The sequence below is a fragment of the Halichoerus grypus genome, chromosome 9 (genome assembly GCF_964656455.1).
Source record: "Halichoerus grypus chromosome 9, mHalGry1.hap1.1, whole genome shotgun sequence".
In the NCBI taxonomy this organism is placed as follows: Eukaryota; Metazoa; Chordata; class Mammalia; order Carnivora; family Phocidae; genus Halichoerus; species Halichoerus grypus.
Genome location: NC_135720.1, coordinates 132,818,305 through 132,843,921, shown reverse-complemented (window position 1 = coordinate 132,843,921; position 25,617 = coordinate 132,818,305). Strand labels below are relative to the sequence as shown.

General features: G+C 47.6%; 1 protein-coding gene across 6 annotated transcripts in view; it reads right to left on the bottom strand.

The window, feature by feature from the left end:
* The window catches only part of JARID2 (jumonji and AT-rich interaction domain containing 2), a 249,764-nt gene that overhangs the window by 59,147 nt on the left and 165,000 nt on the right, over positions 1 to 25,617 (bottom strand). For 4 of the 6 annotated variants that reach the window (XM_036087225.2, XM_036087251.2, XM_036087234.2 and 1 more), the window contains one exon: positions 4,615 to 4,784. The exons of the other annotated variants lie outside the window; for them this stretch is intronic. In XM_036087225.2, coding sequence (XP_035943118.1) covers positions 4,615 to 4,784 — 170 coding nt within the window. The remainder of the gene's footprint in view (positions 1 to 4,614; positions 4,785 to 25,617) is intronic. 6 annotated transcript variants of the gene reach the window in all.

Below are 25,617 nucleotides of genomic sequence, written 5' to 3'. Positions count from 1 at the left end.
GGGTTCGCGGAGAGAGCGGGGGACACACGTGTAACACATACACACACACACGGAAGGCTTGGGAATATTTTCATCACAGAGGTGGTTACCAGTGGTCGTCTCTGGGAGACCAGGGGGAAGGTATTTTGGATTATTATTTTGCCTACTAGCCCCATCTTTTCTGCTGGTGTTCCCTAGAGAAACATGGAATACTTTCCTGACCAAAAAAAAGTTGAACACTGTATTTTTCTTAATTTCAAATACTAAGAAAATTACTGAAGTACCACCACAGCAGGATCTGTTTAACCCTTGTCCACATCAAACTAGGAGTTTTAATTGGCTCAAGCAACAACGTTTTCAACTACGCCATCCCCATGCCCCCAGATCCACCCCATTTCCAGGACTGGGAAGGTACCATAGAGGAATCACCTATCATTTGGGGCTTTTGTAGCCAAATCAGGTTAAGCATTTCTGACCTCACAAAAACATGATTTTTTAGAAAATAAAGCTAAAGATGACACAGACTTTTTTTTAATGCCTCCGGTCAAAAAATTACAGGAAAAAAAGAGTGCAATATTGTGTGTCAAACCCATCCTGTTTATCAGCTAAAACCAAATAACAAAACCTATTTTATTGCCTGGCTCATAAACACAGAAATAAATTTCCAAAGCTCAGAGCATTTTTACACAATTGCTTTAAACACCTCCTGGACTTCACTTAATTCAAACCTTTGTTCCATCTGACAATGCAAAGTAAATTGTGGTGACCTTCAGACATGGTTCTCTTTTATCAGGAGCCTTGAAACGTCCATTAGAGCCGGGGACTGGGTAACGTTTCCCCTAGATGCCATTTACCTAAGCAATCAGCATGCCTCTCTCAGCAAGGTCCTTCTCCAATCTCCCAAACCACAGAGGAATTTTAAAAAAAATAATGCATACACAGGTACACACGGCACAAATCCCGCTCTAAAAAATGAGTCGTACCCACTCCGAGGTAAAGACGTTCCTAACTAAATTCAGTTCTCAACAGCCAATTTTCTGGCATCCTAATGGAACAAGATCAGTGAAGCCTTTCCCTAAAGAAAAGTAAATAGGGAGTCATGGCTCCAGGTTAAATCTGGCTTCGAATGATGCCACGTGTGACCAAAGCCACAAAAGCGGAGCTCCCCCACCCCTGAACTTTATTTACCTGAACCACCTTGCTGCTGAGGGCCCAGTTAACCCTTTCAGGGACTGCTTTAACTCAAATTCCTTCCTCCCAGCACCTCGTCCCATGGTCTCTCCATTACGGATGACAGCCCAGCACGGCTCACTGGTCATGCTCCCCACTCTTTCCTTCACAGACACCCCAGCGTGCAAGCCTCTCGTGTTGGTCTCTCACACATTCCTCTCTCTCTTCACCCTCGACCCCTGGGATCCCTAGAATCTCAGCAGGGAGCTCTGCAAAACCTAATGGAGATGAGCCACCTGCCTCATCTCCCCTTGGTCCAGGCCAAGCGATGTCCGGCTGCTAGGCTGCTAACTGAAATTATTCCCCTTCGTGTCTCGAGAGTCTCTGAGAACTTTCAATAGCCTCTAATGTCCAACGTGAATGTTAACTCTTCCCTTTCCCTTCTTTAAGGCATCATTCCTAAAGCAAATCAGTGGGAGACCAGGGAGGGAGGAGTAACGATCGTGGCCTAGGTTGGGGCATCAGAGCCAAAGTAGGGGGAGGAGGGTGTTCACACGGGGGGTGGGGGGGGCCCAATCAAGAGTGTCAGAGCCAAGCAAGTTCACAAGGGTCCCACGTGGTGAAGGAAGGGGTGGGAGCAGACACTGGGTGGGGAGAGGGGGATTTACGCTGGTAAACACTGATCAAATGAACAAACCCAGTAGGGATAACAAGAGCCAGCCAGGTTTCTCAGTCTGTAACGTGAAAAGGACGAAAACCAGATTGAACCCACAGATGTTAAACTGAAATCAGAGGTATCGGTGCTAATTCATGGATTTCGATACACACACAGACGTGGACCTACATCTAGATATACTAACTGAGCACATGTGTATGTATGTACACACACGTGTCCCTGTGCATGTGCATGCACACACAACACCGCACACATTCACAAAGCACCTAAGAGAAAGGACGCTCCAGCTAGGAGCACAGCTCAGGCCCAGCCGCTGCAACACCAACAGGGCTCCTTGGAGAAGTGGCTGGTTCCAGAACTGAGGAAGGGAAATGAGGATGAGCCTGGAGCAGTGATGGGCCCAGAAGCAAGGCCAGAAAGAGGACAGGGACAGGGCAAAAGGACAAAGAAGCCAGCATGGAGGGGCTCCAATGAGGAAACCTGGGACAATCTAAACATCAAAATATAGCAAGAAAGAGGCGTCTGGCTGGCTCAGTCGGTAGGACATGCGACTCAATCTTGGAGATGTGAGCCCCATTCGGGGGGTAGGCAGACTGTACTTAAAATTTAAAAAAATCTATCAATGAAGATATATACAGATATATAGAGATATATAGATATACACACACACTTATATATGTGTGTGTATTTTTTAACTGGCTCCACGCCCAGTGCAAAGCCCAAGGTGGGGCTCGAAACCAGAACCGTGAGATCAAGACCTGAGCCAGTACCAAGACTTGGACCCTTAACTGACTGAGCCATCCAGGTGCCCCAAAATATATTTTTTTTAAAAAATGGGGCACCTGGGTGGCTCAGTCGTTAAGCGTCTGCCTTCGGCTCAGGTCATGATCCCGGGGTCCTGGGATCGAGTCCCACATCGGGCTCCCTGCTCCGTGGGATGCCTGCTTCTCCCTCTCCCACTCCCCCTGCTTGTGTTCCCTCTCTCGCTGTGTCTCTCTCTGTCAAATAAATAAAATCTTTAAAAAAAAATAAAAAATAAAATAAATAAAAATAAAAAATGGATTATGACCCTTTGAATGAAATAAGAATTGAGCCCATACAGATTTTTTTTAAAAATGAATAGTGTTTGATGAGAAATGGAATATGGAGTTTCAAAGAACCTCCCAACAAAACACTTATAAGTGCTATTCCAGCCAAAAACGCAAAATGTGAATCTAATGATGAGGAAACGGTCAACAACCCCAATGGAGGGCCATTCCACAAAACAACTGGCCTGTAATCTTGAAGAGTCAAGATCACGAAAGACACAGACTGAGGTGGACATGCTCCAGAGTTAAGACCATTAAAAACGCCCAACTAGGACCTGGATCCTCCGGCTCCAAACTGGAGCCTCTCTCTAGGGCATCTGAAGCCAATCTAAGATGAGGGTTTGTAAGTGGTAGTGATGGATCATTGTCAATGTCCTAATTTGGGTCAGTAAAGGAGAATGTCCTTAATTTTAAAAAAATACAAACTAATGTGTTAAGGAGTGATGGGGTACAAGGTGGAAATTCTCAAATAGTTGATGAAAAAATTCTACCATACTGAAATCTTGCTGTAACTTATTTCATAAAACTATTTAAGTACAGAACTCTAAACCTCAAGCCCCACTCCCACCAAAATGACCAACAGCAAAGACCTCGACCTCCTGCTCACTTTCTGTCAACCAACCCCACCAGAGGAAAGCTCCACATTCATGGCTTTCTCTATTCTAACACTCCTCTGCACCTCCCATGGCCATCAGAGGCTCTCTGACAATCTTTTACATTCCTCATCAACAACCGTGATGAACTTAGTTCCTACAGTAGCCAGTTTCCCAAGACAGACCATGCAAATCCAAACTCAACCTTCATTGCAAAATTTTATCCTCGACCTTGCACTCAGTTCCTCAGTCCTGTTCATGTAAATGGACCATTATTTTCACCATTTATATACAGTTGACCCTTGAACAATGTGGAAGTTACTTAGGGGTGCTGGAATCCATTTGTAACTTATGACCCCCCCAAAACTTAACTAGTAATAGCTGACTGTTGACCACAACACTTACCCATAACATAAACAGGCGATTAACACGTATTTTGCAAGCCGCATGGATTAGATATTGTATTCTTAAAGCAAGCTAGAGAAATGAAAACGCTATTGAGAAAATTGTAAGGAAGAGAAAATACACACACCCATGTATTTAATGAAAAACAAAACAAAACAAAAAAACCACCCTTGTAGAAGTGGGCCTGTGCTGTTCAAGGGTCAACTGTACTTGGAAAGTATTGCTTAAATTCTTCCCAAAGTAGTACAGTGAAAAGTGTGAACCTCACTCGATGTGACTTAAGACAGACTTTACAAAACTTGAGCAAAGGAGACGATCTCCACTCACAACATCCGGGGGGGGGGGGGGGGGGGCGGGCCACAAGACAAAGCACAGCGTTGGTAAAGCCCCCGTGTGGTGGTGATGGTGGGGTTCAGGAAGGGGGATCATCGGGAAAAGTCAGGCTGTAAAATTAAAACTATAGCAACGACGATCTGTGAGACAGTGTGGAGAAGCCAAGAAAGGGGACTTAAGCGTCAAATGAGAACAGAAGGAGAAACAGGAAGATTCCAATACCCCCTTCCCCTCCATGGCACTGGTCACTTCAAACATCCCCCAAACCAGGCTGGGAAATGGAAAGCCGTTTGCAACATGGAGCCTGGCTGCTAACTCTACTCCTGGGAACAGGGTCCTCCTCCCCACCTGGCGGGGAACGCAGTCTCACCTCGAAGGCAGAGAAAGGTAAGAAAGTCTTCTGTCTTGGGCTTCCTTTTAGAGAGGTCAGAGATCTGAGTAACTGGAGGGGGCAGCAATGGTTCCACTATCTTTACCGGAGTTGTGCTGGGACTGTTCGGCTGAGACTGCGCAAACTTCCTTTGTGCTTGCAGCCTGGGCCTGGAAAAGCAAAGGAAAATTAAAAATGAATTAGGCAGAGATCGGAGGATATAGATCTACGTGCGGCCATAAAGTCAGGACACGAGAGGAGGGAAAAAAGACCCTAATTCAAGCAAACTCTTTCTAATTAAGGTTCTCTATCTCTCACGCTCTCATAAACCACAGGCCTGATGCAGAGGGCCACAAATTTCGTTAAAAGGCTATGTTTTGTACACGGATATAAAATGGGTGCCCTGAGCGTGCGTGCACAAACCACGTGTGGGCCTGGGCATTGCCAACACCGCATGTGGCCTCTGAGGACACGGGATTAATGAATGGCTTTTCTAGTTTTAAATTAAGTCCAGAGTAATGACAAAACACACAAATCTTCCTGCCACACGTATCCAGCACTGTCCGCTTCATGGGGTACTGTCACGAACACATACATGATTCCCTTCATTTGTGCCCCGACACCTGGCGCCCGCCCCGGCCCCCACCCGCCTGCACATTGCTGACTCTGTCCGCACACCCCCTGGAGGAAGCAGTCTCCCCACCTCCAATCCCTTCTGGCCCCAATCCAGCCACACAAACTCATTACAGGAATGAAAGCTTATAATGCAGGAAAAATCCATTTCTCTAGTCCATCTGAAATACAAATTCTGGGCACCCTCTGCTTATAGGTGAAGTCCAAACTTCTCTGTCAGGGATTCGAAAACTGGCCTGAATATCTTACCTGTCGGGCTTCTTTCCTGACACAATCCTACATACATATCGACCCCTCATTTATCCACGGTGTCTACAAATCACAACACTTCCCTCCTTGGCTAGGCAGCTTTCCTTTACAAAATCTTACATGCAAGACACTCCTTTCTATCACTGGAATCCTGATGAGTCTTGGTGAGCCTTCTTTACTTCCTTCCGAACACTGTAGCTATTAATTTTCCTGCTTCCACATAAGAATACTACCTTATTTTTAGTTTACGTGTAGCTAACGGACATTTATCACGAATGACCTCATATCAGCTCTTTCTTCATTGTGAAGATCTCCATTCGCAAGGGGAGTGGTAGGCGCCTCCAGGGGCAAGAACCTGCAGGGGTACCGCTGAGACTGGCTAGCCAGCCCTGCTCATAAAGACACTCAACATACAGGATTTGAGGGCAGGCGGAGAAAAAAACCAAACCGAAGGAACCACAAGCACCCCAATGGCACAGGGATGGGTCAGAATCTAAATCTGAATCAATCACTGTGTGAAATTGATAACTGCCCTCTCCCTGGAAAAACCGCTTCGAGTACTGAGTAATAAAAGAAAACCAGGGGGCACCTGGGTGGCTCAGTCGGTTAAGTGACTGCCTTCGGCTCAGGTCATGATCCTGGAGTCCAGGGATCGAGTCCCATATTGGGCTCCCAGCTCGGCAGGGAGTCTGCTCCTCCCTCTGACCCTCCCTTCGCTCATGCTCTCTCTCTCATTCGCTCTCTCTCAAATAAATAAAATAAAAAATCTTAAAAAAAAAAAACTGATAGATTACTAAAGCACAAATAAGTCTCCCTTTAACTATTGTTGGAATTACATAAAATAGTAATCATAGTATCTTAAACGGCTGATGACCACAATTCTTTCACACGTTAAATCAACATTCTGGTATTTGACAAACTAGTACAACAAAATACACACACACACACACACACACACACACCCCTCTCAGTTTTCTACTAAAAAACTAAAAAAACTTGAACCACCCCTTGTCCGGACCAGTCTCTACTCTTGCCTCCGTTCCCAAACCCACGAGAAACACCGCCATACAGATGACGTGCCCAGTACCAACGACATTTGCTCAAAAGGGAGACAGCACCCCCCTCCTTACTTACAGGGCAACCTTCGGTCCTTGAATTGTACAAACATTACAGCTCATCACAAGCGCTTGCAAACCCAGGAGTAACCACAGTGAAGCCGCCACATTCGAAAGCTATCAGCAGAAAGCTAAACAACTTAAAGGAAAACTCCCAAATACTAAAATGGTAAGAGAAAGGCAACACCACTGTCCCCGTGTTACGGAGAACGAAGAGTTTTGTAACCAACTGACTGCCCGTATATAAGACGAGACACAGCAGAAGTGTGAGCAGGGGAAGCCACTAAGCCCGGGGGGGGGGGGGGGGGGGCCTTCCAGGGAGAGATGCTGAAGGACCCGATGAAGGTGGGGGTGAGACTAAGCTAGCACAGGGGATTCTCAAACTGCGACGAGGATCACGGTTGTGAGTTTGGTGATGTTCCCCCCTGCCCTTTACAGTTTCTATCGGTTACAAATAGGAATCTTTATAATAGGACTAAACTGGGGCTGGGGTATGAAAAAAAGGACAAGCTAAGCAACGCAATGCCACCATCGGGGTGGATGGGCCCCAAAGAACTACCTGGCTCTTCCAGCAATGTCCCCTCCCTGTGAAAATAAAAACCCCAGTCATCGGATTCCAGCTGAAAAGTTTATCTTTTTAAATCGGCAATCACAGGAACACGTACATCTTCAACTGAACGGACCCAACTCTCACGCTGAGCATTCAAGGGGCGCCTGGGTGGCTCAGTTGGTTGGGCGACTGCCTTCGGCTCAGGTCATGATCCTGGAGTCCCGGGATCGAGTCCCGCATCGGGCTCCCTGCTCAGCGGGGAGTCTGCTTCTCCCTCTGACCCTCCCCCCTCTCATGTGCTCTCTCTCTCTCTCAAATAAATAAATTCTTTAAAAAAAAAAAAAAAAGAAAGAAACTGGACAGAAACACTGCCGGCCACCGAGCGGGCTGATGCTTAGGGCTTTTTTTTTTTTTAAAAAAAAACAAATGCCACACACCATGAGCCCAAACGGAAGTCCAACACGCAAACACGGATGAGGCACGACGAACGACCGCTCGGGATGCAGGAAGATACTCCACACATTCGGGACCCGAAAGACAAACTGCTCCCACCATTGTTCACCTTTTGCCTGATGACTTGTTCAGTGAGACCATGAAAAATAAAGCCATTAACAGATTTAAAAATGGCAGGCAAATAAATGACCCCTTAGAGGACTAAGCCAAGCTCCCAAGTGATTATTTGTGAGACCCAGATGAAAGCAGACTGAGCCACGAAACAAACCAGTATCTTTTTTTTTTTTTTAAAGAGCAGCCAGAAGACTCTTTATTTTGCACGAAGTGCAGGTCTGTGGTTTGGCTTCTCATCCTGCAGAGTCCTGGGAGGATTACAGAGGTGTTGGCTGGGCTTTGCTGGCCCCCCACAACAGAAGAGTTTGGATGACACAACTTGGAGGCCACATCCATGGGGGTAAGCACTCTCGGCACGCTCGGCTGTGCAGGTAATGTTTGAGGGGACTCATTCCAGAAGGCCGGATACAAGGAAATGAGTGCTTGTTATTTTCCGTCAGTAAAGAAGGGTAGGTGGGAGGTTCCCAGACATGCTGAAGAACCAGAATATCTGCACCTGGAGAGGCCTGGGGAGGAAAGGTGCTCTGTGGAGCCGAGCGGCAGGCCACACAGGACACCTACCAAAGGCTGAAGAGGGAGATGGAGGGCCAGTCTCTGGCAGAATCAAGCAGGTGTACCCACCTCCTGAGGCATTTACTTCACCCACCCCCTTCTCTCGGCTGACATTTCACCCAGAACCACATGCACCATCCTATCCATTCCTTAGAGTGAAGATGCCTGAAAAGGACAACACCGTCTGGATGAAGACGGTTCCGAATCATCATGGGGGTGGAAAGAGAATGGGGCCCCTGGGGTCAAGCGGAAAACACTACGTGGGGCCTTGAGGGATAGCCAGATGGCCCTCCACTGCCCACTGGTGGTCCACAGAAACACCAGCATATAGAAAGCACAGAGGGCCTGTGTTCCTCATCCAAACCACAGAAGGGATCAACCAGAGCATGATGCAGTCTCATGTTTGTTTTATTAACTGATCAAGGAAGGAGTTTCCCCTTAGAGAAGGCTTCATTCTAGAACGCTAGGTACATCCTTAGGTCAAGAAAACCCAATTAAAGCAAACTTCCCCGCCAGCCAAGTTACACAGATCAGACCGACTGAAACCAGCAGAGGAAAACATGAATAAATGTATTTATAGATGAATAAATATATGGAGGGTTCCATTTTATTTACCGTGTGCTACAGTCAAGGGTTGGGGGCTGTGGGGTGAGGGAAGAGAAGTGCTCTCGGGTCAAACCACGCCATCACTGCCCGTCCATGGTGTGAGTGAGTGAGTGTGTGTGTGTGTGTTTTTTTCTGTGTGCGCGCGCACGCGCGCCAAGTAAAAGACTAAAAAATTCAAAACAGCAGGCTCAGAGAATATAGATACCGGCTGCCATTTGTTTGGTGTTCAAGACAAATGTTAAAAGCTAAAGGCTTTCATTTTTTTTTTTTGAAGGATCTTGCCAAGATCACCCTCACTACACAGATCAACCAACTGAGCGGGGGAGACCTGCCTAAGGCCACACACAGCTTGGGTGCAGGACAAACAAGACCAAAAGGCAAATGCTGGTTGCTCGGGTCAGAGTTTTCTCGGTCACATCATGCTGCGTCCATGTGGGACGCCCTGTCACAGGCAAGGCCATCTGGTGTGCCTTTTCTCTAGAAGCTCCCAGGTCTGGGAGTCCCATTCCAATTCACTCATTTAAAAAAAAAAAAAAAAACAAAAAAACAAAAAAAAACTCAGCCCTGCTGGGGTGAATCCCATTTAAGCTAAAGTGTCCCAAAAGGAAGAAAAGAAAATGTGTTGAGATGAACGTCAACTCACTGATCTGATCTCTGAGTGTCATTCTATGTAGAAATAAATGCCCTAAGACAGAGGCAAATATCCCAAGGGATCTTGCTTACTTGAGACTGCGCTCTCCATCTGGAATGCCCTTCCCCTTTCTCTTGCCATGGCTGGCTTCCTTACAGAAGACACACCCTCCATCGACGTGGGGAGGGCACGGCAGGAACGCGGCATGCTGTACCACGGATAAACACGCACCATCCATTCCTGGGGAATCACAGCGTTAAACACACCATGTTTTCGGAGCAGAGGGGCAGAACTGAATGCTATCCAGAGGTGCCGGGGAGAGGTGGGTGGCCCTCAAAGAGACCCAACAGGAACGGGAGAGGGAGAGGCGTGTGGTTCTGCCCCAGGGAAAGTGACCAGCCATCCCTAAGTCTACCCAAAGGTCAACCGGGATCCAGTGTCATTGCGGATCCATTTCATAGGAATCTACAAAGCACCTGCCCACACGGTCCCCTTTCTACCATGTCCACGGTCATCACTTAGTTAAGAATTCACTGAGCCATGTGCCCACCAGCAGCATCGTCCGATAGAAGCCAAGTGATGGCTTCTCGACCACCGTGATACACAAGAGGCCATCCCACCACAAGGCATGATGCCCTTGTGGTCCATGTGTCACAATGCCCCCGGGCCACAACCCGCCGGACCCAGGAGGACGGTCCGGCCGCAGGCCCATTCATGCGGGACAGGCACACAGAGACGGCGCGTGCTGCGTGATCATGCTGCGGGAGCTCCCAGGGGGAGGTTCCATCCTCCCCCTTCTCCCTTCCACTCCCTGAGCTGCACACAAAAGCTGCCATTTTTCTCCGGAGCCTTCTCACATTTGGGGTTTAGCTGGCATGGCCAAGAGCCAAAAGAATGTTCTGCTTGATCACTTAAAATTTTACCCAAGTAAATCTTCAAGTATGTTTCATGTTTAGGTTAAAAAAAAAAAAAAAAAGGTACAGTACCTTTACAGGAACAAAGAAACACACCACAACCAACACTGGCACTATTTTGAAAGTTAACAAACTGCAAGACGACACCCGTAAAGAAACACCACTGAGGAGCCAACTAAGTTCTACGCGAAATATTCTGTGTTGTGTAGTCAGCCTCCCTATGCCCCCCACCCCCGCTGTCCTCTGATCACGCGCGAGGACACCGCCCGCCGTCAGAAGACTCACAAGGGGGTGGCCGTGGTATTCCCGGGTTCCGTGGGTGTTATCTACAGGACCGAGTTACCCAGCTCAGTGCTTTCTGCGCGCTCCATCTCTAGGGTAGCCCCAAATATGGCACGACAGCAATTTCTAGGTTAATTACATTCCAGTTCTGTCCGGGATTTCTGAAAGTTTACAAATCCGAGTAGGACACAGCGCAGGGGCACGATTCGGCTAGAGAAGGCAGGAGCAAGGGACACCGGGTGATTTAAAGAAATGCCCAGCTGGTCCCCCCTGGAGGGGCGTGTCTGCCAAAACACCGTTTTATTAACTCAATTTTCCAATATTAACAACGTAAGCTGGTAAAATCCAATTACTTAGATTACATCTCAATTCCAAACAAAGAGCAAGGAATGGGTGGGAGGGGAGGGTCTGTAGATTTAAAAAAAAAAAAAAAAAAAAGACACATCGTGTCTGGCAAATGCAAAATGACCAGCATGGCTGTGCTCTTTGTGCCGGGGTGGGAGTGGGGTCTGAAGCTTTGCCAACTTGCTGAAAGGCCTATTCAAAAAAAAAAAAAAAAAAAAATCCTGTGTTTCCATCCCCAAAATAATTACCCACTCTATTCTACCCCCAGACACACACACTACAAACCTGGCAGCGACTCAAAGAAATCAGGATTGTATGTGTGCGCGTGTGCATGTGTGCGATGGAGATTGTGGGGGGTCGAGCAGGGGATAGCCCCTGCCCAGGGCAAGCTGCCCACCAAATTCAAATGCAAGTGCAGTTGTGGGCAAACCACACAGGATGGTTGTAAACATCCTGTAGAGTAGAGAGAAAATAAACATATCCTCAAGTGAACCGGGAGGCTACCAGAGACGGACTCATCCCCAACTGTAACAAGAAGCCCTACCAGTGGACGACCCCCTTCTTTGCTCACCTCCCACCCTGCTCTGAGCTGCCCACCAGGGTTTGCTCTACCCGGCTGTGAGGATGTCTCAGGACAGGAAAGGGAGGTCGGGGGCTCCAGGAGGAGAGGTACACTATGGAGAATGCTCGCCTTATGGGGTTTCTCGAGTTCCTGCCACACTGGTTTTCAGAGGCCTCGTTCCTTGCTTGAACTCATAAACTGCTGGAAGAGGCTATGGATGCTCAAAACCACAGGATGGGAAATATCCACAGCATTTGTCTTCATGAAGTTACACAGGCAGCTATTTAGAATCAAGTTCGCTACCAACCGGATGTACCTAAAGGAACTGCTGTCCCCGAATCCCCTGAGAAGGAATGCTCATCGAGACTGGCTTGGTCAGGGTGGGACAAAGGAAAGAAGAGGGGTATCAAAACCCGGGCTTTAGTTCTACAGAGTTGCTCTAGGGCAGGTTGCCTTCTATTTCCTGGGGGGGGGGGGGGGGGGGCGGGGGGAGCCAACAGCACACTATGAAAAGGAAAATAATACTGAGACCCCTTCTAGCTCCATCTTGTCTGACCTCATCTATAAAACTTGAATACAGTAATTCCTATAATAAATTCCCCTTAGATCTGTGACTTCCTAATTCCACATGAGAAATACCAGACTTTCTGCCTGTGCCCAGCGGGAAGTCAGAACCTCAATCTTCCAGATGCCTGCCGGGACTATGCTCAAGATGCTGAGCACCAAGTTTCTAACCACAGGTTGTCCTGCAAATCAGCCAACGGGGTAACTTCTCGATTCTGAGATAAATATCCTGCCTAGCACTTCAGAAGGTGGGAGTAGAAAAGTTAAAATATATACACTTTTAAATGGCACGATTCCAGGAGCCGCTCCACAATTCCTTTATAAGATCCTACACTCTGCTTAACATTCCATCTTTCCAACTACGAATAAACCCCTCATTTAGGGCAACACACCAACTTCCTTGAGAACCCAAAAACACCCTGAGGAATACCAACATGACGCAAATATGTGTGTTCGTCAGCTCTACCCATCAAAACACCGGACGCCCAAGGAGAAGGCAAGCCCAAACCCAAATATCACCCAGCTGCTCACACACACCACACCGCCTCAGAACACAGGCAATGGAAAGCAGATAGAGGAAAGAAAGGTGTGGGGGTGCCTGAGTAGCTTAGTTGGGTTAAGCGTCTGACCCTTGACCTCAGCTTATGTCTTGACCTCAGGGTCCTGAGTTCAAGCCCTGCACTGGGCACCATGCTGGGCGTGGAGCCTACTTAAAAAAAGGGGGGAGAGGGGTGAGCCTTTGCGTTCTTTTACTCAAAGGAAAGGACTAGGGAAGAGGAAGGAGAGTATCAAAATTTAATAATAGCACCAAATACCAATAAGCCAATGTAAATGTAGCACAGCATCTTCCTAAGAAAAAGATTACTTGGGCACATAAATCTCAGGTGGATGGGGACAGCCCAGCCCACAAAAAATGGTATGCAGAGTAACATGCAGTAAAGCTTTTGATTCAATTAATTAAAAATTACGCAATTATGCTTTAAAAAAAAATCTTCTGCGGCACCCTAAAATGTCAAAGAGCCAAGGACAGCCTGGAAATCATGACTCTGTCATGATCAAGGAAATAGTTGACACTGACTTCTTTTGTGAGCTAGAAAGCAACCATGTCAGATTTGAGAGGGATCATCATTAATCAACAATTAAAGCGGCAACAAAGCCCTTTTGTTCTGTCACTCACAAATGTCACACGTTATGGTTTACCGCCTATGGAAAACTGCCTGTTTTTGCCACTCCAGGCACCAGAACCCTCTTTTTATCGGGGGGGGGACCCCAACCTCAACCGCAGGATCCAAGAGCTGCAAACGCTCTTTCTCTACAGTCAGTTTTGTGGCAATCCTGAGCAAAAACTCTATCTCACAGCAGAAGCAAGAAAGGTTAAGAGTCCTAGGATGCCACACGTAAGTTAGGAATCCAGCCAGGACCTGGGCAAAGAAATTCCTCCTACATACTGTAGTTACAAGGTGTAAACAAATTATCTAAAGTCCATTCAGTTTTTAAAAGCCTCAAAGAGCCAGTTAAAACGTTAATCTGCCTTTCCACTCTGTCTGGAGGTGGCGTTGCCAATTTTGTTTTTTTAAAACATTTCAACAAAAACCCAGGCATTTTCTCAGCGTTACTCGATACCCAATTGCAGGCGGCCAGAAATCTCCCTTGAATCCTGGCAAAGGTGATGGCTGGGGAGGGACAGTGAATCACTCAGTGGGGCAAGAATCAGGTCTAACCTCCTCCTTTCCTTCGAGGAAAAAAAGAAAAAACATGAAGAAATGACATCTTAGAATGCTTCACGGCTCATTCATTAAAAAACATAATCGGGTGGAATCCTCTGAAGGGTAGAACCAGAGTCAATTCCGTAGGAACTCCCCACCAGAAACACGCTCGAGGGGGTCGCGTGGTGGGCGGAGGCTCTCGACACACCAAAGCACAAAGGCAGTGATCAGAACTAGTCCCGGAATGATCCAGAGTAGGCTTCGGCTTCTCCCGTCCTCTGCTTCTCAGAGTAAGTCAGTTAACGGAGACGCTTTATTCACCGGGTGACAGAGGAGGGAGCCGGTACAATTTCCCCGCCCACTGGAAATTCCATGAAGTAGCCAACAAGCACCAAGAGATGGCAACAGCGAGTCTTCAGACGAGAAGCAGGGCTTCTGATTTTTGCCGATTTAGGACAAGCCCTGGCATTAACCAATTTTTAGGACCTGTGCTAATGACGCCGGCTAAGAAACCAGCCGCTGGGTAAGGAAAGCAGCAGGATGGACACTTTATCCCCCCAACTCAATTACAACTCAAGGTCCTTGCCTGCATGGAAAATATACGGAAACTCACAATTCAGCATTTTATCTAGGTCCTAAAAATATGCAGGGGCTAAAATCCTCAGGACTGGCTTCAGAAACACGCGCCTCCCCCAAAAGTGATTCTTACCACCAAGAAAAGATAAAGCAACACTAAAGTAATGCACCATGGTCCGAATGTTTCCTTCACGAGGGAGCCCAAAATGTGAAGTCTGTTCTGTAGTAAAAAGATTCACGACACTTCACACATTCTCTCTTCTTGAACGTTTAAAGATTTTACTTATTTATTTTACACAGAGAGCGAGAGAGCACAAGCAGGGGGAGTGGCAGGCAAAGGCAGAGGGAGAAGCAGGATCCCAGCTGAGCAGAGAGCCCGACGCGGGACTCGATCCCAGGACCCTGGAATTATGACCTGAGCCTAAGGCAGACGCTTAACTGACTGAGCCACCCAGGCATACCTTTTTTTTTTTTAAAGGGTTTTATTTATTTGTGAGAGAGAGAGTCTTCTTGAACATTCATGAAAGAGGCCTAGGCTCTTATGACAATTGCCTAAAGATGAGAAACCATGATCATAATTAAAGAATCTGCTAGTGGCTAATGAATATAAGAACAGCGAGTATCCTCCTTTCTATTGTTTGTGCTTCGTGATCTGGAGTAATGGCACTTAATTCTTACACTGGAAAACAGGAGCTCCCGTGGAGTCCCAGACTCAGCCAGTCCTCTCAAGCTCCTTGGCACTTCGGCACCAGCTGCCATGATGAATCTAGGAGACATGTCAGCGGCACGGAAACTTACATAAAAAACAAGGGAAGCGTGTCAATCCAAAGAAGGCAAAAGACTGTCAACAGATGAACGGATAAAGAAGATATGGTGTATATATGAATTGGAATATTATTTAGCTATAAAAAAAAAATGGCATCTTGCCATTTGCAACAACATGGGTGGAGCCAGAGTATAATATAATGCTAAGTGAAATAAGACAGAGAAAGACAAAATACAATATGATTTCACTCATATGTGGAATTTAAGAAACAAAACAAATGATCGTAGGGGGAAAAAAAGAGAGGCAAACCAAGAAACTGAATCTTTAATAAAAAAAGAGTCTTTTGAGAGAGTACACGAGTAAGCACAAACATGGGGGGAGGGGCAAAGAGAGAATCTCCTGAGCAAGGAGCCTGACCCTGATATCACGACCTGAGCCAAAATCAAGAGCCAGCCACTCAACCAACTAATCCACCTGGGCACCCAAGAAACAGACTCTTAACTCTAGAGAACAAACTGGTAGTTACCAGAGGGCAGGTGGGTGGGGGGATGGGTGAAATAGGTGAAGGGGATTAAGGAGGGCACTTGTGATGAGCACCGGGGGATGTAGGGAAGTGCTGAATCCCTAAATCGTACACCTGAAACATACGACACTGTGTTAACTACACTGGAATTTTTAAAAATTTAAAAATTAAAAAAAACACACACACACACAAGGCAAAAGGGAGTCAAAGGCAAGAAAAGTAGGAAAATCACCTTCCTATCAATGCCTAGAATATCCTCCAAGCAATGCTGAATCTCCACCCATATTCTAAGGCTGCGCAGGGTAACTGTACATCAGGCTGGGAAGCAGAAAACATCTTTCCAGATGTCATCTGCTGACTCACAACAAACCAAGTGATCTCTTAAGCCAGAAAAGTAAAGGGGAATGAAGGAGGGAGAGGTGCACTCATCACATCTTACAACTGAACTCACGATATTCGATCTCATTACATTTTCAATAACCATCCATGACCTCGGGTAAGGTACCGCTCTCCAGTATAAAAGTCCTCCCAGTCCTTCCCCATCAGCCACCTGGCAGGCCCAGTCCGCTTTTGCAGGTATGAACCACGGGGCCTTTACCTGATGTCATGAACGCACTAGAAAGAGTCCACTGCAAATGACAAGCAGAGAATGAACATACACGCCCACCGTAACTGTGGGTGGCTAAAATGAATCCTCAGAAGGGTCTGGTGAGAAGGTCTCCTGACTGGACCTAACTTACAGCACAATAGACGTTTCTCCAAGGGAGGAATGTCATTTTGACCACAGGGGAGCTTGTTGAATATGTTTATCTCACTTACAGCCATTTAACCAACAAACCCCTGCTGATCTAAGATGAGTGACTTATCGCTCCTCATATCTGTATTTGCCAGGATACTACAGAAATCGCTCAGTGGACTTCTCCAGGATCTGAGCAAAGCCTGCAAGTAGGAACTCCAGGAGGTGAGACGGGAGTATGCAGAAATCCAAACACGCCCTTCCCCCCCACAGACTAGTAGGTTTCCCTCTGAGTAGCTCAGCTCCCTGACAATTTCTGACCCCCATTTAGTTCCAGGAAACAAAGTCCAATCTCTTACAGAAGACAAGATAAACGCCCGAGCCACATGCACCACTTCAGCAACCCCGAAGACTGGAAGACTTCCTGTTCAATTAAGCCCTTCATTAATCCTGAAGGCTTGAGCCCATTTTCCTGGTCTACAAACAGGAAGTGATCAAGCCTCCAGATCTGCATCCTTTCCACAAAGGAGGCCACAGCCACAGACGGGGCCCTCGGCTTCAATACTGCCTGGTTCCACTCATTTCCCCCATACAGCAGGACCAAAGAGAGGGCAGGATCAAGAGCAGAGAAAAGAACTGGGTGAGAATCCAAAGCTCTGCGTGATCCTAACAGAATGTGAAAACAATGGGGGGGAATAAATGCAGGAGAAGGGGAGCAATCTCACAACTGAAGCAAACCTCCAGTAACAAGGAAGTTCTCAACGTATATGAGCCAGAAGATTAAAAAAAAGTGACCAACCTCCAAAATCTGATTTTTTTTTTTTTAAACCCACAGTCTCAAACCCAGCTTCCACGATAAGAGTGATTAACTTTTGTGATGGGTCCCTAATTCCACCGCCCAACCAAATCCAGAACGAGCTATCTCAGTCGACTGGGCAAAGCTCAGTCAAAGGAACGTTCTTCAGGGTTCTTTCCAAGCGATGCTGCACCTGCCCCACAAGGCAAGCCCCCTGTGAAGGCAAAGGGGAGAGCCCAAGGGGCACTGTCAGGAAGGGAGGGGGCAGGCAGGAGGGGGTGGGAGAGTGAGGGGAAACAGCCACATCTTCCCAAATGTTCAGGAAAAATGGTATAGGCTTAGAGTCCTGGAAATCCAAAGACCTCCTGCTCGCCTCTTCAATCCACTGATGTGCACCGGGAAGCAGAAGCCTAAGTGCTCACTTCCTCGCAGCCGGCTTCGGCAAAACGCTATGCCAGCCAACTGGGCAAATCAGAATCGTGTTCGTAAAGATGTGGGTGGGGGCCGGGGGGGGGGGTGCAGAACCACTCACGTAATAATGAGTCTCCGCAATTCCACCCGCCTAAACATGCCCTACGGTCTCCCTTTGATCAAAGACGCATCCATCTTTAACTGTGTCAATACGCTGCCGAACACCACCGCCCCCAGCCATCATCACCGCCGCCGCCCCCCCCCCCGCCCCCCGCGGCTGGGGCTTCACCTCCAGCAAGTTGTCACTGAGCCTGGTCGGAGCACGTTTCCCGCTGGACACTTAGGGCTTCCTGCCCCCCCCCACTCCCACGCATGCAAAGTCCCCTCAGAGAGCAGTGTGACCCGCACACCCAGGAAGGGCCCCAAGCCCGGGGCCCTGACTGGTTCACCAAAGAGCAGGCGCGCACTTGCCCAGCGTTGTTTCATCCGTTCCCGTCCAAGTTCACCTCTGTTTAGCCTATTTTACACAATTCCAGGCACCCCACAGGTCACCTAGTACTCTCAGGAATGGACATTTCGTCACAGACGTGGGGTACGGTAGTCTAACTGCACGGGGTTGTGTGTGTGTGTGTTTAAATAACTATTTTCTTTTTTGCCATACCATTTTAAAAACCAAACCCGTGATACAATCAGTGCTGCAAACAGTTAACAGGGCGCATCACGGAGGCCGCCGGTGCCACCGGGCAAGTCAGACCTTCTCGCTCTCGGCTGCCACGGTCTCTCAGTTCCAGGATTATAAAGACAGCAGCTAACTCGAGCTAGGAATCACAAAACGGAACTCGACCCTGTGGCAAAACTGATCAGCAGTGAAACTAAATGAGCTCAGAAAGCTCAGATTATCCCCGCTCTGCTCGTCCGGTTTCCGCTTGGAGAAAGGAGAGGAAAGGGACAAGCCCGTAACGAATGAGGCCAAGGGAGGACCCCCCCGCCACACAGTGTGGGCACAAGTGTGCGAGCATCTGAGAGGGGGACGAAGGCAAAGGGAGATTCCACGGGGTGATGGAGCTGGACAGCAGGAATGGACAAATAAAGGCGACAAACGCCGCCTTCCAGCTCCGAACATGAAGCCTTCGGTTTCTCGAAGTCTGGGCTCTCTACCCACAGCAGGACAATATAAAACACGGCCTACGCTCGGCCAGGGAGCCGGCTGGGACCCGGCACTTCGCCACTCCCTGCAGGCCCTGCAACAGCTTCCCTCCGAGACAGAAATAGGTTTGGGAATGCAATCACTCGCCACCAAAGAACTTTCCAGGAAGAAAGGTACAATTTATTCCTTCCTGGCCTCCTCCAAGCAAACAACAGACAAAGACAATCCCACACCCCTGGGCTTCCATGCTGATTAGCTCAACAATAAAACCATAAAAGCTGGAGAAGAGGGGTGTGGCTCCCTGGGGGGCCTGGGGCTGCTGGGCTAGACAAGTCATTCTAGAGCTCCCCAGTCCCCAACCTTAAAGCTAGGCCTGAGGAAGAAAGCACCACACGCCAGGGGAGGGAGGCCCATCCTCCAGAGTCCCGTTCTCCCATGAGCTGAACTCCTTTCAAGCAAATGTGAAAACACAGAATATAAACCTCAGACAGGAAAAACCGACATTGAGAAAAAGAGCTAAGAGCTGGCCAGGCCACGGAGATAAGAACCCTGTGAGCCGGTGGTGGGAACCTCCATTGGTGCGGCCCCTGTGGGAACAAGAGCTTCCTCAAAACACGAAAACGAGAACTGCCAGACCATCTAGCAATCCCCCTTCAGCCATATATCCGAAGGTAATGGAAACACCAGTGCAAAAACACACGTGCAATCCTGGGTTCACTGCAGCATTATTCACAAGAGCCGAGCCACGGATATCAGCTCCGAGGCCACGGAGGGGTGACTACATCAAGAAAACGTGGTACACAGCATACACGGTGGAATATTATTCGGCCATAAAGACGGAAGAAATCCTGCCAGGTAGAACATGGGTAATTCTTGAGGGCTTTATGCTAAGTGTAAGTCACAGAGAAACAGTGGCCTCACTTATATGTGGAAATCTAAGAAAACCCAAAATTCTAGAAACAGGGTAGAATGGTGTGTGTGTGTGTGTGTGTGTGTGTGTGTGAGAGAGAGAGAGAGAGAGAGAGAGAGAGTGTGGACAAGGTATAAACTTGCAGTTGATGAATAAGTTCTGGGGTTACAATGTACACCATGGAGACTAGAGCTGATACCGTACTGTATACTTAAAAGGCACGGAGTATAAATCTTAGAATCATTCACACATACACACTCCACATACACAGGGAACTATGTGAGGTGTTGGGTGTGTTAGCTAGCCTTATTATGGCAATCATTTCACCATATGTATGTACACCAAATCATCAGGTCATACACCTTTTTACACGATGTTATAGGTCAATAAAGCTAAAGCCGTGGGGGGAGACACACACACACACACACACACACAATAAAGCTAAAGCCGTGGGGAGACAGACAGACAGACAGACACACACACACACACACACACACTGGAATGTAACCCACCATCACCTAGGAAATCTAAAACTACCCAGAATTAAAGATTCCACTTGGTGGTAACTAAAAGCATCTGCTAATAAAACAAATACAGGGGGCGCCTGGGTGGCTCAGTCGGTTAGGCATGGGACTCTTGACTTCAGCTCAGGTCATGATCTCAGAGCCCGGAGATCGAGCCCCACGTCAGGCTTTGTGCTGGGCATGGAGTCGGCTTGGAATTCGCTCTCCATCTCCCTCTGCAACCCCCCTCCCCGCTCTCTAAAGTAAGTGAGCTTTAAAAATACACAACAAAAAACAAATCCAGATCTTTTTATGAAGAAGAAAATATTTCATGAATTAAGACCTACCACAGGAATTCAAAGAAATGGGGCGCCTGGGTGGCTCAGTCAGTTGAGCGTCTGCCTTCCGCTCAGGTCATGATCCCAGGGTCCTGGGATTGAGTCCCGTATCGGGCTCCCTGCTCAGCAGGGAGTCTGCTTCTCCCTCTGCCTCTGCCCCCAGCTCGTGCTCTCTCTCCCGCCCTCTCCCTCAAATAAATAAATACAATCAAGGAAGGGAAGGAAGGAAAGAAGAAATGTCCCAGCACAGGAAGACTCCTTCTAGGTCCTAGAACAGAAAGACAGCTGAAAAATCCTATTCCACTGCTGAGCATCTTCTTATCCCTCCCCTTCCCCACCAGACATGAGGGAAACAGTGGCTCAGAAAAGCTATTTGGTGACTGGAGCAGCATTAAGCTACTGCTGAATACTATTCCAGAACACACAACGACATTCTATCAAAATACCACCACTAACAGTCCATGGAATGCACACAATGGAATTTTGAGTCACTTGGATAAATGAATGGGTTGGTTTCCTGTCATGGGACACCCTGCAGGGGGAGGGGTTAGCAACTGTTGCCATGGCAATGGTAAACCAATACATTCCCATCCACTCCTGACAGTGGTTCAAATAAACAAGACGAGAGCTGACCCTATTTGCCCTTGCAAGAATTTTGTGAAAACCTCTCTCTCCCAGGCATCTCCTTAAGGGAACAGGCTCTCTATCCCAATCTCTGTGCAACACTCTCTGGGAGGTACCACCACCCTTTCAAAATCCCCATAGGTTAAAAATCCAACAAATTCCTTTTTAAAAGATAAGCCACTGAGAAAATGCTGATCAGTTATATAGAACTGCCCTTCACAGCAAACACGAGTAGAGGCATGAATTCAGCTAAAGTGCTACTTAGTGTCCTCTCTCCTTCTCTTGGTCTAAAATGCAACTTGATTTGTAAAACACGGAAGCTGTTAGGCACACAGAGAAAGGTGGAGACAGAATTATGGAGGTGTGTGTTTTATGGGTAGATTCCCCCGCTGGGTATAAATTAAATTAAATCTGGTGCAAGGTGAACTGTGTGAAGTCAGGGAATGAATGAGAGGTGAATTAGCACACACACAGGTACATATCCTCACCTCCATTCCACCTCTACCCCTTCTCCCGCACGCAAATGCATGCACGCCCTGGAAAAGACTATGAGAAAGACTCTCAGGCCTGGAAGAATCCTAAAACCAGGGACGTGATGGGTATTGCATTGTCTGGCTGTCAGCCCGAATGCCATCCGTGAATACGGAGTATAGAGCGAAGAAGAAACAACTTGCGCATAGCATTGTTTGCACATTTTCTTCCCTGTGGCCCAGAAATAGTGGAGAACATCCCAGGCCTACACCGTGCCAAGGGTGTGGGTGCGGCTGCTGAGTGCATCTACCTGGCCGAAGGGAGCATCACCTACTGTAACCTACGGTGAGCTGAGAATCACCTTATAGATAGGAAATTCAAGCCAGATTACAACACTCTCTTCCCAAGGTAATCGAAGATTAAATCGCATTGTCTGCTTTGAGGAGTTGTCTGCAAGAGGAAAATCCTTTTGCTCGGATGGCACGTGTTTAGGTCGGCGGTACACACACAAGCAATGATCTAAAGTGAAATTATACCAGAGAAAGGGGGTGGGGGTGGGGAGGAGGCGGCATGCAGCTAGTGCCTGGCCTATAAATAATTTCAAATAAACCGCAAGGGAAGGAAAGACATTATTACTCTTGTGTTTCTGCACAAGGCAGATGAACAAGCAGGAAGGAAACATTTGGGGACATATAAAGAAAAAGGTCTCAATAAGGCATGGTCTCCAGTAAGCACGAGAAGATCTACTAAGACCTCACAACTCTGACATCTATGAAGGAAGGAGGGAAGGAAGGAAGGAGGGAGAGAAGAAGGGAGGAAGGGAGGGAGGGAAGAAAGGAAGGAAGGAAGGAAGGCAGGCAGGCAGAAATAGTTGATTTCATACCACACTTCACTCACTGGTCTGAGCAAAGGTTTGTACAAAGAACCCAAAACTGAAGATGACAAAATGATCACAGAGGGGCGCCTGGCTGGCTCGGTCAGTAGAGCATGGGACTCTTGGATCTCAGGGTCATGAGTTCAACCCCACGGTGGGCACAGAGCCTACTTTAAAAATAAATAAATAAAAAATAAAAAACGATCAGAGCATACACCAAAGCCCGGGGCGGGGGGGATCCACTGATTTCATTTACATTATTACCTAAAGGAGTCACAGAAACTATCAAGTAGAAGTAACAGAATATTCTGGTGAGAGCAAGCATTGGGGCGGCAGAGCTCCATCTCCGTGATCTACTTGATCAAGGCTCACCGGTCCCGAGAATTCGTAACCTCAGGGATATTCACTGTCCGTTACCCAGCGACTACACATAGAATGGAGAGGTCGATTTACGGGCAGATAGTAATACACCAGCTGCTTTGAATCATATGTAGCATTCGGTCCTTAGCGCAGGTACCCAAGTGCGACCCTCCCACCCGCAGGATCAGAATCACTTGGAAATCTAGTAGAAATGCAAATTGTCGGGCTTCACTTCAGACCTACTGAATCTGAAACTCCGGGGTGGGACCCAGGAAGCTGCATTTTAGCAAGTACACCAGATGGTTCTCATGCGTGCTGAGGCTGGGGAACCAGTGGCTTAGGAGGGCCTCTATCACTGTTGCCTCTATCACTGTTGCCTCTATCACTGTTGCCTCTATCACTGTTGCCTCTATCACTGTTGCCTCTATCACTGTTGCCTCTATCACTGTTGCCTCTATCACTGTTGCCTCTATCACTGTTGCCTCTATCACTGTTGCCTCTATCACTGTTGCCTCTATCACTGTTGCCTCTATCACTGTTGCCTCTATCACTGTTGCCTCTATCACTGTTGCCTCTATCACTGTTGCCTCTATCACTGTTGCCTCTATCACTGTTGCCTCTATCACTGTTGCCTCTATCACTGTTGCCTCTATCACTGTTGCCTCTATCACTGTTGCCTCTATCACTGTTGCCTCTATCACTGTTGCCTCTATCACTGTTGCCTCTATCACTGTTGCCTCTATCACTGTTGCCTCTATCACTGTTGCCTCTATCACTGTTGCCTCTATCACTGTTGCCTCTATCACTGTTGCCTCTATCACTGTTGCCTCTATCAGACAATGGAACCGAGGCTCAGACTTGAAGGAGCTTTCAAGAGCATACACGCAAAGCAAAAATCTACCTTATTCCAGAGCCTGTCTTGCTGTTTTATATACAGCACATTCTAGGGGCCTTCCGTTCCTAGTGCTGGCCGTGAAGGCTGGTTTAATTGGTGGGGCACTGCCAGGGATCTCCTTTATATTTTAAGTTAAGAAGAGCAGACTCAGTCCAAAGTGATTTTAATTCTGGATTTGTCCCCTTGTTTTTGGATAAGTTCTACATTCCAAAGAAGCACCATAAAAGGGACTGTATTATCAGTGCTGTAGGCAAACTTATATGGGCACTGCTCGGCAGGGCCAGCCTGCTTACCTAAGCCAAGCATGCCTGGGAACAGACTCCCTGTTGGTTCTATCCAGTAAGAGAAGTGGGTCCATGCCCACCGGCACACCTTTGGTGCTGTTACATTAAGGGCATTTCAACAAAAGCAGTTTCAATGTTCCCGGATGAAGAGTTAACACACTGGAGATCCACCCTCTTTAGAAAAACCTACCATGTCACCATCCAAACTGACATCTGTTAAGTATATTCATTTCATGAAGTTGCTTCTTTGAAAGAGGAAATGATACGGACGGTCTTAAATCTTTCCTTGTATGCTGAATTTTTTTTTTTCCCAAGTATGAGTTTAAAAGTACCTATCTGGGCAAATGTAGGAGACTGGTAGAAGATGAACCTTTGTGACTAAAAACCAGAGAGGGCCGATGTCTGTCCTCAAATAGAAAAGTCTGTCCTGCTCAGGTGAGACTTAAGCCAAAAGATCTGAAGAACACGGAAACGCACTTGTTTACACCCAAGGCAGCTGGCAGTAGGGGGAGCAAGCCTTGCCCTTCGGGACCTCCCAGCAAGCAGGTCTCGGGCAGAAAGGGAAGGCTGTACCCCCCCCGCTCCCCCCCCCCACACACACACGCACACGCGGTGCCTGCGTGCACTTCCAAGAGCCCCAAATTCACAGCCGGAGGGCATCTTTCAGGAGCCACACCGGTTAGGCTATATGGAAAAGATCAGTATTTTGGGGTTTTGGTTCCTAAATCCTTTCAAACCATAGAAGCCATTCTCCTCGTAAGGACTCCCAGCACCCCCGTCCCCTCTTAGCCTTCGATCCCTCATCTTTGGAACAGGTGATCTCCCTTCCTCCAGGAGATCTAGAAAGTCTCTATTTATTCCAGCCTCACTCAAGGAGACTGGAGTAGAGGGGGGACGGGAGCACAGAAGACATGAAAAATGATGGCAAAGGCGGCTCAAATCCCCACAAAGGGGAAGAACCAACGACAAGCTCCAGAAAAGGCCAAGTGCTGGTCCACAGTCCACAGTCCACGATGGCATTTGCCGATTAACAATAAGCAGATTACGGCCCCGCGATGTACCCATAGCCTGCAGGCTGTCACAGCGAAGGCAAACATATTTCTTGGGGGCAGAGTAAGGGGCTGAACAAATGTGTAATTTACGTTCCAGAGAAAGGACTTTGAGAAAAATGTATATATTTAAAAACTACAGGAATCCCATCCTGTAAGAGTCCCAAATTGACAGAATTTGAAAATTTTTCTTAAAGAAGTTAATGAATATATCAAATATATGAAATCACCAAGTAACCACTGCCCCCCCACCGCCCACCAAAAAAAAAAAAAGAAAAAAGAAAAAAACGTTGGGCTGAATCATGCTCATGGTTACTTGGAAGCATCCTTACTCATTCTCCCTCAAAGTCTGCAAGGAGCTAAGGCGGGTTCTGGCCTGGAGAGAATGATCCGCTAGCCCTGCCATCCCTAGATAAGCAGCCGCTGGCTAAAGCGGCCTTCCCCCAAGCTAATAACCAACAACC